Genomic DNA, 17,669 nt, shown 5'->3' with positions numbered 1-17,669 from the left:
TGAGCAACTTCTTGATTGATGTAAAATTAAGGTATGAGGCCTCAGTCCTCCAAGAAACATAATGTTTAACTTTTTAGAATGCATTTATAATGAAATAATTTACAATGAAAATTTAAAAATATTTTCTAGGTCAGGCAGGCTTAATTTTTCTCAAGGAACACCTAGTTGTATGGCAGCAGCAGCAACCTTTTAAAAATGTAGAAGTACAGATATAACGTTGGGAAATATTTTGGTCAGTTTTTAAGTGGGTCAATATTTGTATATGATGGTGTCACTATAACATGTGGATAGGACCTAATTTTATTATTATTAATGACAAAACTGCCTTTTTTTTTGGCCATGATTGGATTCTTAGACTATATAGGTAAGTGTTACGGGTATTGATTTTATGTTGTTTTTTCCTGGTCTTTTAAACTATCATTTAGTTGTAGTTTTAATTATGAAAATAGCTACATATTTCATTTGTTTAAAGCTAATTTGCATTTTGTCTTGTGACTTCAAAGGGGTTTGAAGAAACTAGTCTTAACTGAATCCAAAGAGAGACAGTTATAAAATTCTTTATTTCGTGGAAAAGTCATCTCAACACTTCCATTGGCCTTCTTTTTGAGAAATGTATTTAAAATCTTCATAGCAATCCGCTGTTAAAAAAATAAATTATTGTCAAAAATCTAACTGTTTGGATTTTTTAAGGGGAAAATGGGAGATCCTGGAGCCCAAGGACCACTGGGTCCTCCAGGACCTGAGGTAAGAAATTACTGCATAGAGGTAGATTGAATATGTTGTAGTTCTAAGTTATAAAAATCAGAGGTTTGCCTCACTGAAGATTGTTGTCTTAGTTGTTAGAAAGTACTTTAATTCAGTCATAACCAATGAATAATCCATAAAGTATCAAATTTTGTTTCACAATTTTAATGCAAAGTAGCCTCTCATTTGCTTATGTGATTAGGATTTGTTCTCCTTTGAATCCAGGTGTTATGGATTGATTACACCTTGAATGAGGCTCATGTAGTTTCTCAGGCATGATTCCATTCATGGATTCTACAGCATGTTTACAAATGGGATTTTCCAAGCCTAGTTTCGTATTTCTCTCTTACAAAATAACTTTATTTGCAAGGAATGCAAAGAATAAACACCCAGTTACGTAGGAATCATTGCCAAGCACATGAACCTAGCAGTGCAGTTGCCTAAGAATTGTTTAGTACTGTGAAAGTCTACTCAGAACCTAAGTCAGTCTCCTAATTGTTCCATTTTGGTGCTTTTTGGCATTTGTACCATGGGCTATAGGAAATAATGCTGTGGACCATACAGGAAAAACGTGCATACCCAGACACACGCACATTTACTGGAGAGATGAAAGCAGAAAATGCAGATTTTTGCTTTTAATCAGTCTTCTCCAATAATTTTTTTTTAATATGTCTGGAAGATTTATATATATATATATGTATGTATGCATAAAAGCAATTGGGGTTGTTCTGGACTTACAATAACACCGGGAGCATTTCTCCTCAAGCTGAGGTTCTACCTTCCTAATTTTTTTAACAGGGAGCCCAAGGCCTCTGATTTTCAAGAGCAAATTACTGGGTTTTATTACTTTCTTGTTACAGCTCCTGTAAATCCTAAAGAGCACACTTTGTTATTGAAGATGAGCCCTCACTGAGAAACCTCACTGAGAAGTATATTGTAGCAACACAAGATGATCTTTTCAGAGTTAGCCAGTATGTTTTAATCAATGGGGGGGAGAGTATTTTCATGCTCTTCAGTGAGAATGAAGGCCCAGAGCTTGTGCATGCTGCCCACAGCCTCCCCATGCTGCCTCCTAGTGTAGCTCAGGATTTTGGATTTTGTGAGTCTCTTCACTCTTAACAGAAGAGATCCTTGCATCATCTCTTCTGTTTGTAGAGCTTCTAGCAAAGGGGATTTGTGGCAGGTTAATATCAAATTGTTAGTCTTGAAGCCTATGTCCTGGGGACCCTGAACCCTGTCCTGATAGTCCCTCATAGTTCGTTATTCCAACTCAGGCATGCTATTCCTTTGGGCCTGGGGAGAAATCCAACTTTCAGGGCTAGTACCTACAGGGCAGATACAGATGGGAAAACTTCCTGTCTGAAAATTCAGCTCAGTATTTCCTTTTGCTCAGAGGTGCAGGATTACTTCAGCTACTAGAAGGCAAATAAAGTGCTTTATGTTAGATAATTAAAGCTTGAGTGTCCAGGTATTTTTCTTTGAATAATTTTCTGCAAAATGTCATCTTAAAGCTACACTGCAATGTTTCCTTAACTTTAGTCATGCAAGGCATACCCAAATAAAGTAAAAGAAGTTTTGCCTTCTCTTACTTCATCAAAACATGGTCACCATATGGCAAAACAGCATACCAAGATCTTGAACAAATTGGAATTTCTAGAAGTTTTACAATGGAACTATTTAAGAAAAACCCCAAGCAAACAGCTTAAAATGGAAGATTGCATCTTACTCTCCCTGTTACTTTGTCTTATGAAAATAAGATAATCGTTGCCAAAAGCTACTTAGACACAACTGGATATATGAAGTATGAGCAATTAGTGCAGATTTTCCTACCAAAAAAATCTTACCATCATATATCTAATCCTGTCCCTTCTTCCAAAAACAGACAGCTAGGACATCAGACAGGGCTACTTTCCTTGTTCTTCTTTCATTATCTTGGATGGACAGACTTCCCGTGATCCCATATGGAAAACAGACATGATATCCTGTAGTACACGTTTTCTGGAAAAAGGGGAATGTGATGAACTAGTGTCTTACAAGGGGAGTACTTTGAATTTGATATGGGTGTAGCAACCATACCATATGCCTCTTAGGAACGATTTTATATATTAAAAATACAATGCAAAAACCGATGTTGAGTTTTGTTGGGCACAGCTATGAGTGCGAGGAGCAAGGCTGTGTCTGCCCAGTGGCAGAACTTCACAGAATCATCATGGTTGGCAAAGACCTCTAAGATCAGTGAGTCCAGGGGAAAGGAAGAATTAAAAAACAAAACCAAAATCTTGTCAGATGCTTCTTCAAACTATGCTTCTCACCTTTTGTCCGACACTAAGAATGGGATTTATAAATGTGTCCAAGTCCCCATGTTCAAGCTTGGTTTGGGTGCATGTGAAATTATAACTTGGGGATCCTTTGGTCTCGGCAATTGCATATTTAAGCATGTATTTAATTTACAATATAAAGAATAAGCAGTTATATTCTGAATTTTCTTTTTGTGTAAACTGCTGTAAATCAGGCACTACAGCAGCTGAAGTCTGTATTTATCTCTGCACACACCAGTGGGAGCAGGCCTGGCAGGCTTCATTCATCCTCCAGGGTTTTTGGCATTTTATGTACAGGTCAGCAGTGAATTGCTTCCTAAATCTTTCCTCTGCAGCTGTGCAGAGACACACCAGCTCAGCTGAAGCCACCCACTTGGAGGCAGGGTCCAGTTGAGAACTGCAGTGCTGATGGACAGGAGTGAGCAGAGGGAGGGGCAGAGATCTCGTGCTTGTTTTCTGGGTGGCCATGTAAGTGTTGGCTGCCAAGTGCAGTTTTTTAGTGCAGAAGTCCTGCGATGTCAAGCAAAGTCTCTTGTGCCATAGAGCCAGCATCTGTTGTGTGCCTGGATGCGTGCTGTTTCCAAAGCACTGGGTGTCTTTAGTAAGCACTTCATGGAGAATATTCTTCATCAGTTTGCACGTTTTCCTGCTTTGTCATGCATCTAAAAATGAATAGCCAAAATTCAGCTTTCTAGAGATCTTTATTTTTTTTATTAGCATCAGAGCTGGAAATTGCTAGTCTGACTGTTTTAACCTGCAATACCTGTGATTACTGTGTACAATGAAGTAGGTGATGCTTGTTGTCAACATGAGTGAAATTAGGCAAGGTTTTAACAGGCCTGTATTAAATAAGATTGGTAGAAGAAAATTTTATTTTCCCCCAAGAATGAGGATGAGTTTCCTTCAGAGGTGCCTTCAGATGTGCTCTGAGTATTATAAATAGGTTTCATCTGGAGCAGAGGCAGCATTAATCATTACCTTCAATAGAATGTCTTGCATCTGTGCAGTGTTTTGATCTGAAGTCTTTAGCTAATACTTTCAGGAAGGTACTCATATGGGATTCAGCTGGTATGCTTCATGCTCAAGGCAATAGCATTACAAAGGAAAAGGATACATTTAAATAATAGTAAACAGTCAAAAAGGCACGTATTTTTTAAGTGAATCACTGGCTGCTTTGAGTTGTTCCTTTAAAAAATTTATTTTTAATGCATGTTTTATCTTATCACATGATGTGTTGAGGTTGTGCAAACAATACCATGAGTGCAGTAATTACAGCTTTCTGTTTCACAACTACATCAAATAGCTTTCATGCAAATGACTTGGAATATAGAAATAAAGACAATTTTATAGCTGAATTAATGGCATGTTCTGGCATACATCTGAAAATTGTTCTTGTCATAGAATTGCTTGTACTTTCTGCTTGCCTTTGCACAGAATCTTTAACAGGTCTTTTCATATATGTATTAGACATAAGTATGTCTGATATTTTTTTGAGACATACTCAATTTACTTTGACTTTTTAATAATGTTGAATGATGTTTATTCATGTGATCCTCCTGTGTTTTATGTTTTCTTCAGAGTCAGTATGATAGTTCTGTCTGTGCCTATTAGGTCCTAGTCTGTTTCCACAGCCCTTCATAGATACTTTTCATAGAATTTGTTGTCTTGGAGATTTTCCTTTTTTCAGGCAGAGGTGTGGTGAGACTTCACTAGAAAAGAAGAGACAAAACTTGATTGGTGTTGCTTTATTTAACTCCTGATGTTCTGGATCTGCCTAGAGGAAAGCAAGATAATATTTAAATATTTTTTGTTTGAAACACCTTTACTACTTTGGCTCTTGGGTTTTGGTGTTGATCTTAAATGAAAGAGTTGTCTTGCAAATAAATTTGAAGGACATGTTTTGAAGGATTGGTGTAGGGCCTTGCTCATGCTATAAAGCAGACTACACTAGATACCAGCTTAGTGCAAATGCAATTATTTTAGTGCATGTTGCATGCAATATGTAGATGCACTAGACAGCTTTAAAGGATGATGGTTCACACTTGGAAAACTGGTGACAAAAAAAGTGAAAACTGGCTTCCCAAGAAAATCAATCACTAGTGTTTCGGTGAGCATGGCTTAACAGATCTGCCATGTGCAATTAGACAAAAGCAACGTCAGCATCATTTTACTGACATCTTGGGAACAGTAAATTGCAGAGCTTTTCTATATTGTGAATTGTGATCCACGATTGCCATTTTTTCTGTTCTTGTGACAAAATGCAATTGTACAGTTGTAATTTGTACTGCTCAATTCCTTCCTCCATCCTTTCCAAAATGAGAAGCGAAGGTTTGCAGGAAAAAAGTTTTGTCTCCACCCTTTAAAATTACTGGCATTAAACTTTAGATAGATGGGCACAAAAGAAATCTCATTTTAAATATATTTTTTTTCTTACTGTTTTCCTCTTTGTGCTCAGCACATTATTGACAGTGTCACACAGTCGGACAAATGGCAAAAAACAAGGTCCTGCAATTGTGTGAATACTGACATTTGTGTAGAGGAAAAACTAGGTTGTTGGTTTTGGTTTTTTTTTAAATTGTATTGTATCTCTGCATAGGGTGTCCTATCAGAAGAATAATAAATACTTCTTAAATGAGAATATAAAACCACATCTTGTCATCTTAGTTTAGAGAGACTGTAGTTTTATACAGGTATCTTCCTTTTGTGATTTAATAGTAATTTGTAATAAAGCTCTAATAAGGTATCTTGCTGAAGTTCAGTTAGCATTGCTTCTGAAAATTCATTCTAAATTCTCATTCGAATGAAACACAGCATGTGCTTGAATGAAATAATATTGGAGCAGGGAAATTTGGCAACTGCAGGGAGTATCACTAGAAAGGTTTTGGCTTTTGGTGTCCTTCCACTGGCACTTGTGTCCTGACCTCTCTGAAGGCTGCTGCGGAGCTAAAGGGCATGAGGTTCAGTGCTGGCAAGTGTCATATGGATACAGCTTGGAATGAGTGGGATTTTTCAAGTGTAAGAGAATTCCTAGTGAAAATGGAGTGTAATTTCCAAACATTTCTGGTTTTCTGCTTTCATGTTAGTGGGGACACAAGAAAACAAAGAAAAGGAACAGTTTTGCAGTTCCCTCATCCCTGAGGCACTGACTTCAGTACAAAAAGACATGTCCTGACATAGTAACAGTCTGATCCTCTCTGCATATTTTGTTAATCCTATATAGATAGATGAGAGCAATAAATAAATCAATTTTATACTTAAATGTATTCAGCATAGAAAGCAACACTTTCACAGCAAGGTTGAAGGACAGCTGGTTTGATAGCTGAGACTTCAGGTATTTCTGCACCACCTCTAGTTTGATTAAATTGAGTGAACTCTAAAGTGCTTTGCTGGCAAAGGGCCACATCTGCAGCAAGATTTTGAAAATTGTAACCTAACAGCTGCCAGGCTTCTGGCTGGTGGGGAAGATAATCTACATTTTGCATTTCATTAATAGAAGTCATCATATTGAATGATGTTTTGTTCCAAATTGCTTATGCTTAAATTTATGTTGCAGCTGGAAATTATGCATTGATGTCCTGGCCTGTCACTTATGGAAAAATAATGCATTTTTAATCTGGAGTAGCCTCTCAGGGAGCTGGCTGCTGAATAACTAGTGGCAATTTCAGGTCTAGGTAGAAATTTGTACCACTTCACTACTCAGAATCTGAATGGCAAATGCCATTGCTGAAGTGTGTTGAGAATTGCTTTCTAGTACGTTCATTTTTTGGAATTATCTTAAGGGTTTTTTACAGGTACACAGAACTATCCACCCCTTGGTAATTATTTAACGTCTGTAAATAAGCAAATTTAAAATTAAGAAACGATGAGTCAGCGACTTCCAAAGAGTATTACCTGACTCTTCAGTGTATTTAAGTAGATATATGTGGCCAGGATTTTTAAAAAGAATCCTTTCATGGAGTGTATAGGCTGAGGCTAGTACTGTAGTCTCAGGCTGGGTGCCTTGGTCACAAGTGACTCATATGCCATGTGCCACCTAGAGGCATCTTGCGGCGGTTGCGCGGCTCTACCAGTGGATGCTGCTTCTTGGCATAAAGATACTACTGCTGGGTTGTTTTGAGACGTGCTGTGTGTTGGGGTTGTTCCACTTATTCTGAAAATTCAGATCAGTTATTTTTGACTCTTTAGTGGTTTTCTTTATTACTCATTAGCATTCAAGTGCTAAACCAGAATTTAAGAAATAGTGTGTCTTTTTGTTTTTAAATATATAAACACACGTAAGAATATTTTCATCCCATCTAAATCTCTACTTATAAGTGTCTCTGCATCCTGTTAAGGACAGGTTATAGAAAGCAAACAGAAGAAAGCCCTACAATTAAGAACAGCGAGGCCCTAAATACTTTAATAATTTTATTGTAATGTGGTAGTTGAGGGTAAAATAACAATTTCTTTCTTTACCTTTCTGGTAAGTTTTTTGTGGTTAATGTCAGATCACAATTTCTAATGATAATAATTATTACCAGTATTTAAAGCTCAGCTATTCTGGAAGAACAGAGTAGAGTTAGCTGTTAACCACATAGTGGGGCTATTGAAATTTTTAATTATTTTTTTAAAATACCTCTTTACTGGTTGGAGAACCTAAAAAGTGACTCTTGAAGTTTTAATGATGACATGTAATAGCCTGTACTAGTATGGAAGGGTGCCAGAGAACATTTAATGCTGGAGGTTCTTTGAGATGTTCTTTAAGTTGTTCTGAGCGTGTATCGTGCTTTCTTCTCCATTATTGAAAAAGTATGCAGGCAAAGAGTGATATTTATAATTTTTAATCTGCAATTTTTTCTGTTAGGCAAGAAGGAAATCTGTTTTTATTAGTGTTAGGTGATGGATATTTACAGATGTAGTAATAAACATTTTACTCGGAGGAAGAACTTTTTAGTGGCAGTATATTTTCAGATAAGCAAGATTCAAGTAAATTTAAAAGTTTATAAAAATAACAAAATCAAGTACTATCTTGGCAGGTGAGTGAGTGAGCCCTGTATTAGCTTAAGAGTCAATTACCAATGCTATTTCCTTCAAATACACTTATTCCTTTTAAGGATATCTAGTTTTAGCACTGGATTTCTCTGACATAGAGGCACCCTCATGGTGTCTCATTCAGTGCATACTGGCCAGATCTTTTGGGGTGATAATTTACATTGATTCATTTCCTTTGCATACTCATTTTTTCTTCATCATACTCATCTTTTTCTTCAACAACAGCTGGACTATACTACACACTATTTCAAATAAATTTATTCTGAATAATTCTACATGTTGGTGACCTCTAGTTACTGTGAGCTAGACCTGAGTTTTCATCTGCTGATTTGGAGATAAAAGGCTTTCTACCCTATTCTTAATCTTGCAGTGATTTTGTCCTTAAAGTATGGCCAAAGATTAAGGGGTTTCATGCTCTCTTTAAACTTTTTTTTTTTTTTTAAAATAGTTGAATTCATAAGTACATGGCCTGATGCTGGGTGTTTTGTGGAGTTTCTTGTGCATCAAAATCGATCCAATGGTTTAGTATCATATGTTGCATAGTGGATAAAGAGTCTTATGCTAAGAGAAATGAAACCCATACTAACATTTGCTAAATTGAGTTTATGAAATCTGCCTAAAATCTGTCACTTATCCACATCCTTTCAAGGAAATTTAATGGATTTTGACATTTTGGGAATGGTAGAATGAATTTATTTCTTGTTTCTGTGATTCAGGTTTTAAAATGACTGGACAGAATCAAAACAAGTGCATTGGAAACATTCCTACTCTGTAGATAATTTGGCTGTATTATTTCTTTAGGGTTTTCCAGGAGATATTGGTGTGCCTGGATTAAATGGCCCTGAAGGTCCTAAGGTAAGAACTATATGTGAAAAATTATTCATAAGATGAATAACAATATAAATATCTAAGGAAATGCCCTGAGAGAAAGCCACTGGCATTATGGGAAGATCTTTCTGTCAAAATACAGGTACTCTGCCTCAGGTATTTCCACAAGGAAGTTAATCTAATGTTTATTGTTGTCTACACAGCTATGAGGATAAGTACTTGTGTTAGATGGAAGCATGTCATGGCCAGTTAAATACAAGAACTTTTGGAAAAAGTGCTATGTAGCTAGAAAGTACCATACCTTTCACCAATATTTAAACAAAATGCATGCCAGATACTTGCAGGTCTCTATAGTCTCACCTGAGTAATAGAGATTTTTTAAAAACAAATTTTGAAAAAAATAGTCACTAAAGATATGGAGAAGTGGGTAAAATTCACACACCAGATTAAATAATGGGTAGAATAATATATTTAATAATAATAGATAAAATCTGTCTACACAAAAATTACTGTGCAGGTTTAAATTCACAGGTTTAATTTAATAGACTTATGTTTTAGACCAAGCATGGGCAGTAATTCACATGTAGAGAGTTTTCAATTAAGTTTTGAATAAAACCACATATGGGAACTTTTTTTAAAAATTGAAAAGCTAGAGACTAGTACAAAAAGTGCAAGTGGATCAGAAATTAACCCAGAGAAGGATGCTTGAATAGTATCTAAGGATGGACTACTTGTTCTTGAAAGTACAAATTAAGTTCTTTGCTCACCAGCCTTGAGACTGTTCTTACATTATTTTCACTGATACATAGACTCTAGTATGATGGAATGAAATTTGTCTGTGAAACACAGTTGAGCATCTTTAGATGATTCTAAAAGGTGCATGTCTTACTAATTCATTGCACTTCTGTTACTTCAGGCTGATGCATGCAAAGACTAAAACAGCATAATCCTGCAGTAAACTTAGAGCTAGGAACCTGGCCAGGAGGAGTGACATTGCCAGATCTCTCTGAAATAAAAGCCCAACAAGGCAGCTAGGAATTAGGGCAAATTCTAGAACACATGAGGCAAGGTGTCTTGTTAATGCCACTGCACAAAGCACAAGAAGACTTTATCTTAGTAGTATGCACAGTTCTGGGCATTCGTATTCCCGAAGAACTCAATCAAATGGGGCTAGATGTGGAAAAGGATACTTGAATGACTGTATTCTGAGAGGCAGTTTACTTATCCTACCAAAATGAAGGGTCTCTTTGAGCTGTGTGAGCAGAGGACAAAAAGTGGCAAGGGAAAGTACTGTGCAAGACCAACAATATCATTGGTTCAATGACAAAACATGCAAGTTATTCACGAATAAACAGACAAAAATGACAAGATTTTACATCAACGAGGTTGTGAAATTCTTTGGTAGACTATTCAAGAAAACATAAGACAGGAAATAGTAAACAGTTTATAGATATGTTCTTATTTATACCTGGATGATTGCAAGAGTCCTTCCTTGCCAAAGTTAATAATTCTGGAGAACATCTCAAATAATCCAAAGCTATATCAGATATTTTCTGCATCTCATATCTTAAATGTGTGAAGAGCCTTGTCCCAAAAGCTCAGACATGAATTTACTAGGAAGGCTGAAATTGCATCATCTGATGCAGCAAACTGGGGAGAAGTTAAAATACATTTCCGGAGACAGGTGTGGACTTCTTCTTTAGTTCTGATTTATTGATTTGATAACTTATTTGAATGTATGTGTAATGTTAACAGCCTTATATAAATTATTTGTATCTGACCACTCCAGTGCCAGTTGCTCTTTTGTTTCTGAATTACCAGGACACTTAAAAAAACTTTATTATATGAGGCTGTGTCTAGGGGAAAACAGGAGAAGAGAAAAGCAACAGTTCTTGAATTACAGATGGGATTTAATCCTCCAAGCTGAATGATATAACTGAGATCTAATCCCTGCTGCCCAGTTTCTTCACTAAGTGAGATCATATTATTCCACATTATGTCCAAAGTGTTAAATTAAATGGTTTGGGTTTTTTTTAGAAATGAGTTTCTGTTTACTACATTAATTACTGATCACAAATTCCAGAGGGGGAAAAAAAAAAAAAGTACTGAAAGGTAACCTACAAAGTTGAAGGCTCTGTATTCCTTTGATACAGAAATTGCATAGCTGAACAAGATTCAGTGGTCTCCAGCATACTGGGTCTTAGACACCAAAAGCTGAGACAGCCTGCTCTAATCAGAAAGAGTTGATGGCTTACATTTGAGAAGGAAGATTACCAAACTGGAAAAATTCTTTCACCGCTCCTACTACCAAGGGAGAAGGGCTGCATAACACTGGAAATGTTTGGCTTTCAAGATTTCCAGCTGTCTTGTGTTGCCTGGAGTTTTAAAAAATTTCCTCCAGCTTTTATTTTTAGAAAACTGTTCTTACTGTGCTGCTCTTATGTTTTTGTTTATGCTTCCTCAGAAGCAATATACATTTTAAAAGCCAAGAAAGCAGGGTTAGCTTTCTTTTTTAGCAGTTGGCTTTGGAGAAGTTCAGCCTCTTGGTGGAAAGTTTAAGCTCTCTGTGAGTGTGATCAGTCATCTCTAATACCAGTAGAAGTTCTGAATTGTCAATTTTCCCTAAATTACTGCAGTAATCAGCAAACCTGACCTCTCTAAAATAACATTCAAAGCAAAGCACTCATTATATAATTTGGTCTACAGCACATTGCTCAGCTTGGAAACAATATTTTAGAAGGTGTTTGATCTTGATCCACTGCTTATAAAAAAAGAAAAAGAAGCACACTAACATTTCTTAAAAGGAAATAAGAATGTTTTTAAGAAGTTCTGAAATAATAGTTTGTTTCCTGTGTTATTCTTCCAAGTATTTACGTTCTGAAACAGAAGCAAGAGGAAAAGATGGTTAGAATATTCTGACTACAACTGTAGTTTTTCTAGTAATGTTCATTGTACCATGGAAGTAGCTGAGAACTTCCTTCCTCTGCTGATTTATGTTTGTTTGGGTAACACATTTAACAGAAGTGGCTGTTAAGAGTTTCACCACTTCTGGAAGGGATGGTCAACTGAGAAGTTATATTATGTGAAATGCAAGATACCCCAATTCGCTGACTCTGTTTTTTCCACTTTGGTATCTGTCTAATGACTACCTTAATTTTCTGGTTTTTGCCTGAAACCTCAAAGAACTGGAAATTTCATTTAGTCCTAATAATAATTTTACAGTCTGGGACTTTTTTCTGGGTCTAGTTACATGCAGTGTAAGGGTGTGTACAGTAGCACTGCTGCTAACATTTCTACTTTGCAACTCCATTCTGCTGAAAGCTGTATCTCCTAATGTGGTTTGTACTTGGAATAAAACAACAGTTCTGTCAATTATTTTTGTGACTAGCTACACGGTAATATTACTTATATTGTGCTACTAAAAGCTCTCTGGTCACTCTTGTGGTGATATATCAAAGAGTCATCCATCCCAACCTTTCCCAGGCTGATGGGCTTTTTCATGAAACTCAGTACTATGAGGGGTGGCCTGTTCTATTTTCTGTTCCATTTAATTTTGCATGCTAAGTAAACGGTTACTGGACCAATGCCTTCACCTTCTGTCTAGACTTCAGCTTCATTAGTAAGCAATTAATAAGGCTTACACTTGGAACTTGCCCAGCATTGCTTTCTTCACAGGCTAGTCATATCTTTCCTAAAGGGCAGTTTCTTTGTTCTTGTTGTTTTATCTGATATCATTAAGCTTAGCTTTCCCAGAACATTAATAATATGTTTACACAGATATTTTTTTTCCTATACCAGGTCAAGTGCTTTTTTCAATTACTACCATTGTAATTGGGATGACAGAGATTTTTGACACACTGCTATCTGTGAAATAATTTTAACAAAGTTTTGAAAGCGCTGGTGTGAGCAGTCATGAAAAACTCAGAGCTGACAAAAGATAAGGTGCTTTATCTCTGTGAAGCTGATTATAATCCTAACAGAAAAGTGAGACCTGAAAAATCACAAGGAGTTTTGTACAAGCTAAGCAGTTTAAAATAATTTTGTGGTTAAGTTCTGTTGCACTGTTGTCATCGCATGTTGTTCTAAAGACCATCTAAATCAAGTAGAGTTACTTTGTGCTTTAATCTAAATATGATGGTTGGCTTTACATCTTCAAGAAGGAGGAAGTATTCTTGTGTGAGGCCAAATATTTTCTTATTTCCTTTTCAAAAAGATAAAAGAAAAAACTTCAGAAAAATCTATGTGGTAGAAGTTTGTAAGATACTCAGTTTTCAAGCAGATATTAAAATTCTGCTGCATCTTCTCCTGGCTTCCTAAGGGAAATCCTAAGAATGATGGTAAGAAATGGAGTCTGATTCTTCAGTTTTGGATTTCTGTCCAGGTTTGTAAGAGGGAAGAAATTAGACCAACCTGATTGGTAGCTGATGTAAGTTCTCACTGTGTTTGTTTGGATGTTTAGGGACTTCTGGGTGACCGAGGGTCTCCAGGGCCACAAGGCCCCAAAGGAGCTGAGGTAAGATGGAAAAACTGTCTAATCAAGAGAGTATGTTTAAAATAAAAATTATGAGGGGTGTAGGAGGTTTAGACAAGAACTGTTAGGTATTTGTGGTGCTGTCTTGCCAAATTTCAAATTTCTTTTGCATTTTGGCAGGTTTTGCAAAGAGGTTTTAGCATCTTTACAGGGCTATGCATCCATTGTGTGATTTTATTTTTGTTATTTCAGTGAAATCTCAGATAAAATGTGTCCAGAGTCAGATGTGGTTGCTCTAGGTAAACTGGGGAGATGAAATGGAGGGAGTGGTATGGATATAGAAATCATATATTGTTTTAATTACAGTATCCTAGATATACTTTACTAAACAGTTTAGACCACAATTAACTGAAGGGGAGCAAGGCAACTCTTCATCTTATGAGTGTATAGGGTATTCTTAATTCATCATCATAGAAGTAAAAGCTCATGTCTCTCAGGCTAAAAGTACTTAACTTTATAAATAATTTAATCAGTGATTCTGGGGATAGGCATCTAGACTTCTAAGTAGCTTAATTACGGGCTTCCATGACAGATACTGAATAAACACAAACAGTGGCAAAATGATCTGTTTAGTTAGAAGACAGGAAGCTGCAGATGGGTTTCCTTAATTCCTCTGTTTCCCATTGCTTGTTATTGCAGAGGTTGTGTACCACTTCCTCCAAAACCTGGAGAAAATCTTCCATATTGAGGAGGATTCAGTGATCACAGCATGATGTCCTAACATGGCACTGATGCAAATCCATGCTTTAATGTAACTATGTAATGAGTGAATACTGAAGAGTTAACACTGCAGTTCCCCCTCTTGCATAGTTTTATCAGTGCACTGTGCAGCACAGGCACAGTGTCCCATTTCTTATTTTACACACCTGACTTCAGCCTCCCTCCATTCCTGAGAGAAGATAAGGATAAACCCCGGGAAAATGGCTTGACTAACTTAGTGGCTGTGCCGTTGCAACACGGAAGAGAAAATCAGGGATGTTCCTACTTCTTTTAGTCATGAAGTGTCAAACGTTGCTAGAAGAGAGTTAACTTTAGAGCAGTGAGGTTAAGCTGTCATAGCCAAGTCTCTCCCTGCTCAAAATTGTGAAAATATTTCTCTAATTGTAGGTATAGCAACAGTTTCACAGCTTTTCTGTCTGCATCTAGTAACTACATAGGACATGGCTTTCTGGCTAATAAAGTTGTCTGAAATCAGATTAGTGTCTCTTGCAGTGTTTCTGTTAGACTTGGACTCATAAAAACATATGAAGCAAACTTAAGATGATATAGTAAATACAGACCATTATCTGCAGATTTTATTTTTTAAAGCTAGACTTGGCATCAAGATTATTGAAGTTCTAAATTTTTTAGGGAGAACTAGGACCAGCTGGACCTGTTGGAGGAGTCGGCCCAAGAGTAAGTACAAGCAATTTTGTTAGGGCATTCTATTTTTCAGCAGAAGTACTGCTTTAAAAGGTAGATTTCCCGTGAGAAGTGTTAAAATGGCATCTCCTGAGTAAATGTCTCTTCAGCACATACTCAAAGCAGAGCTGGGAGGAGAAATGGTTTACCATGTGAAGGATTTGAAAGAGAGTCACAGCCACGGTGCAGAAAATAAAATTTTCTAAAAGGGAAGTGTCAATAACAAACTGCCTGTGGTGCTTCTCTGCTTCAGATGGAACCACCATGTACTTCCTAGGGACTGAACCAGCTGATATATAAAAATATTGGGGAAGAGCTCACCATGAGACTTGGTTCACAGGGAGAAATATAAAGAACTGATGCTTTAAGAAATCCTTTTCAAACAGAGCAGGTAGACAGTTGCTGAAAACAATAAAGCTGGAATGTCACAATGCTGCTTGTGCTGACAATGTTTTTTTTCAGCTAGGCAAATGTAAAAAAATTGGTCAGAATTTCAAAACACTTGGTGACTTAGTTCAATATTCAATTTAATGAGCCTGAGCTTTTGCCAAGCGCCTCATGGAAATTTTTATTTTGGCTGCATCATACTTTGAGTCTCCTCCTTGGGCAGGGCTTCGTGGTTGGACAGTGTCTCCCATGTTGTGCTGTGGCAATTGGAAAAGGAGATGCTGAAGTGTGTGACTCACAGGCAATGAGACACCTGCCTTCACAGCCTCTGCTTCACGGGGCACGCACAGGCTGCCATCAGCTGATGTCAGAGTGACCCAAGAGGAAAAATTTCTTTGTAACCTAGCAAACTGAAATATTTTTTTATCTATTATAGGTCATTTTGACCTAAATTATTTTAGGTTTGATTTCTCCTAATGTGCACGCCATTGGCACGTATTCTGGCTAGTTTCTCTCTCACAACAAGCTATTGAGAGAAGAACATGAGGATCTTAGGTGGCCCCCAGAGTTGCTGTCTCCAGACATTTTTTAAGTAGCTTGCTGGCTAACATCCCCTCCTGAAATAAGAGGTAGGGGAAAGGAAAATTTTGCTAGATGGGGAGCCTTGCACATTTTTCACCCTTGTCTCAGGACCCATCTGCTCCCACTTGGATTCTACAGCTTCTGTTGGCTGCAGCTGTTTCACAACTCCAGGCCAACTTGTTAGCACTGCTTCTCTGAGCTCTGCTCCCATCTCTGCTTTTCCTTGCTTTCTTCACTCCCTCTTATGATGTGGACTATGTGATTACATTGGAGAGAGAGTCTCAATCACGAAGCTGCTAAATCTGATATAGTTCAGCAGAACAGAGTCAGTAAGTTGCTGAACAGATCTGTCTTTTTAATTGCAATTTCACATTGTTTTGATGGAGTTAAAAAAAACAAATGCTACATCTGAAAGTAAATGCTACTGAAGCTGTGTTGTCACTGTACTAGTTAAATTGCCATGAGGGCAGAGCAGGTCTCTGAGAAAGACCTGAAGAAGTGGTCTGGCTGTGCATGGCCCTAAGGCACCATGAGCTGTCAGCTGTGCCTTTAGCTGACAGATGTCTAACTTGTTTTTTGCAGCCTCCAGGGGTGGGAATTCTTCATTTTTCTTGGCAATTTGCTTCAGTCCTTTGCCTATTGTACATACAGCTTTTCTAGTGTCTAGCCATTCTATCTGAAGGTCTTGCCTCTGCCTTTTTTGTTACAACCTTGCTTCCTGTCCTACAGACCTTATTTGGAGGCAATGGTTAGTAGGTTAGTTCTTTTCAGCCACTGTTATCCTGACTTTGTTAGAGTTTGTTTAAACTAAGTAAAGCATCCTTGTATGTGATACATTGTAAACCTTTGCTTATTCTTATGAAACTGTTCTAGTTTTCCCTTGGGCAGTAGTGGGACAGGTTTCTAGTGCTTCTGCAATTCTTCTTCTACCATGTAGTTTTTAGGTCAAACGGTTCAGTCCCCAGCTTAGGCATCCACTACACAGGCAGCCTTCAATTTTCCCTTCATTTTTCTTCTCCCCTCCCACCCTCACCTTTTGTTTCTATAATTTTCTTTAAAAACATGTATAAGACCAAAAACCCCTGGGATGCACCTGACCAATGCTGCCAGCAAAACAGATCATCTACTGGAACAGAAGGTGAAAATATGAACCTTCAGTCTGGTTCTCAGGTCCCTGTTTGGAAAAGAATTCCTGTTTGTCTAAAACAACTGGAGCCACAACAAAGGATGTTTCCCCACTTAAGATATGTCTCAGGTTCCACAGAGCTCAACCTCTTTGTATGTAGAAAGAGGTTTTTGAGCTGAATCTGATAACACAAATTGATTTTTCATTCATTCCTTTCAAAACTTTTCCACACATTCTATTCCAAAGTAAAATACTTAGATTTTCTTAAATTAATCCTTTTAAATAAAAAAAAAAATGCTGATTTTTATTTGTTGGTTTATGTTGGCTGTGAAAATACAGTAGATGCCACATTGTAGAAGTGACTGTGTTTATCTAATTTCCTCCCAATTAGCTCTTAATCAAAGGCTATCCAAATATTAACACTGTAACTGTCAGTGTAGCTCAGTCACTGCAAGAATTGGTGCATATTTATTTTTCTAAAATGTGTATTGCTTGGGGCAGAAAATGCCTTTAAAAGGAGGGAGATTGTTTTAAACCAGACTTGTTGAGAGTAGATTCCTTTCCGAGATACATGTGGTATTTATATAGTTGTAAGGTGAGCAGTTCCTCCTGAAGATAGAGGGAAATTATCTCCAAGCTGCCCCACTCCCCTGGTGTGTTTTCTGAGGGTGACATGTGTCTTCCTGTGGGCTGAAGGCATGTGGGGATAAGAATAGAGTAA

General features: G+C 37.2%; 1 protein-coding gene across 1 annotated transcript in view; it reads left to right on the top strand.

Annotated features, from left to right (window-relative positions):
- Positions 1-17,669, top strand: part of COL24A1 (collagen, type XXIV, alpha 1) — a 129,173-nt gene that overhangs the window by 51,047 nt on the left and 60,457 nt on the right. The window contains exons 19-22 of the mRNA XM_010006740.1: positions 691-744; positions 8,895-8,948; positions 13,381-13,434; positions 14,803-14,847. Coding sequence (XP_010005042.1) covers positions 691-744; positions 8,895-8,948; positions 13,381-13,434; positions 14,803-14,847 — 207 coding nt within the window. The remainder of the gene's footprint in view (positions 1-690; positions 745-8,894; positions 8,949-13,380; positions 13,435-14,802; positions 14,848-17,669) is intronic.

The sequence above is a fragment of the Chaetura pelagica genome, unplaced genomic scaffold, assembly GCF_000747805.2.
Source record: "Chaetura pelagica isolate M959 unplaced genomic scaffold, ChaPel_1.0 scaffold69, whole genome shotgun sequence".
NCBI lineage: Eukaryota > Metazoa > Chordata > Aves > Apodiformes > Apodidae > Chaetura > Chaetura pelagica.
This window is presented reverse-complemented; position numbering and strand designations above follow the sequence as displayed.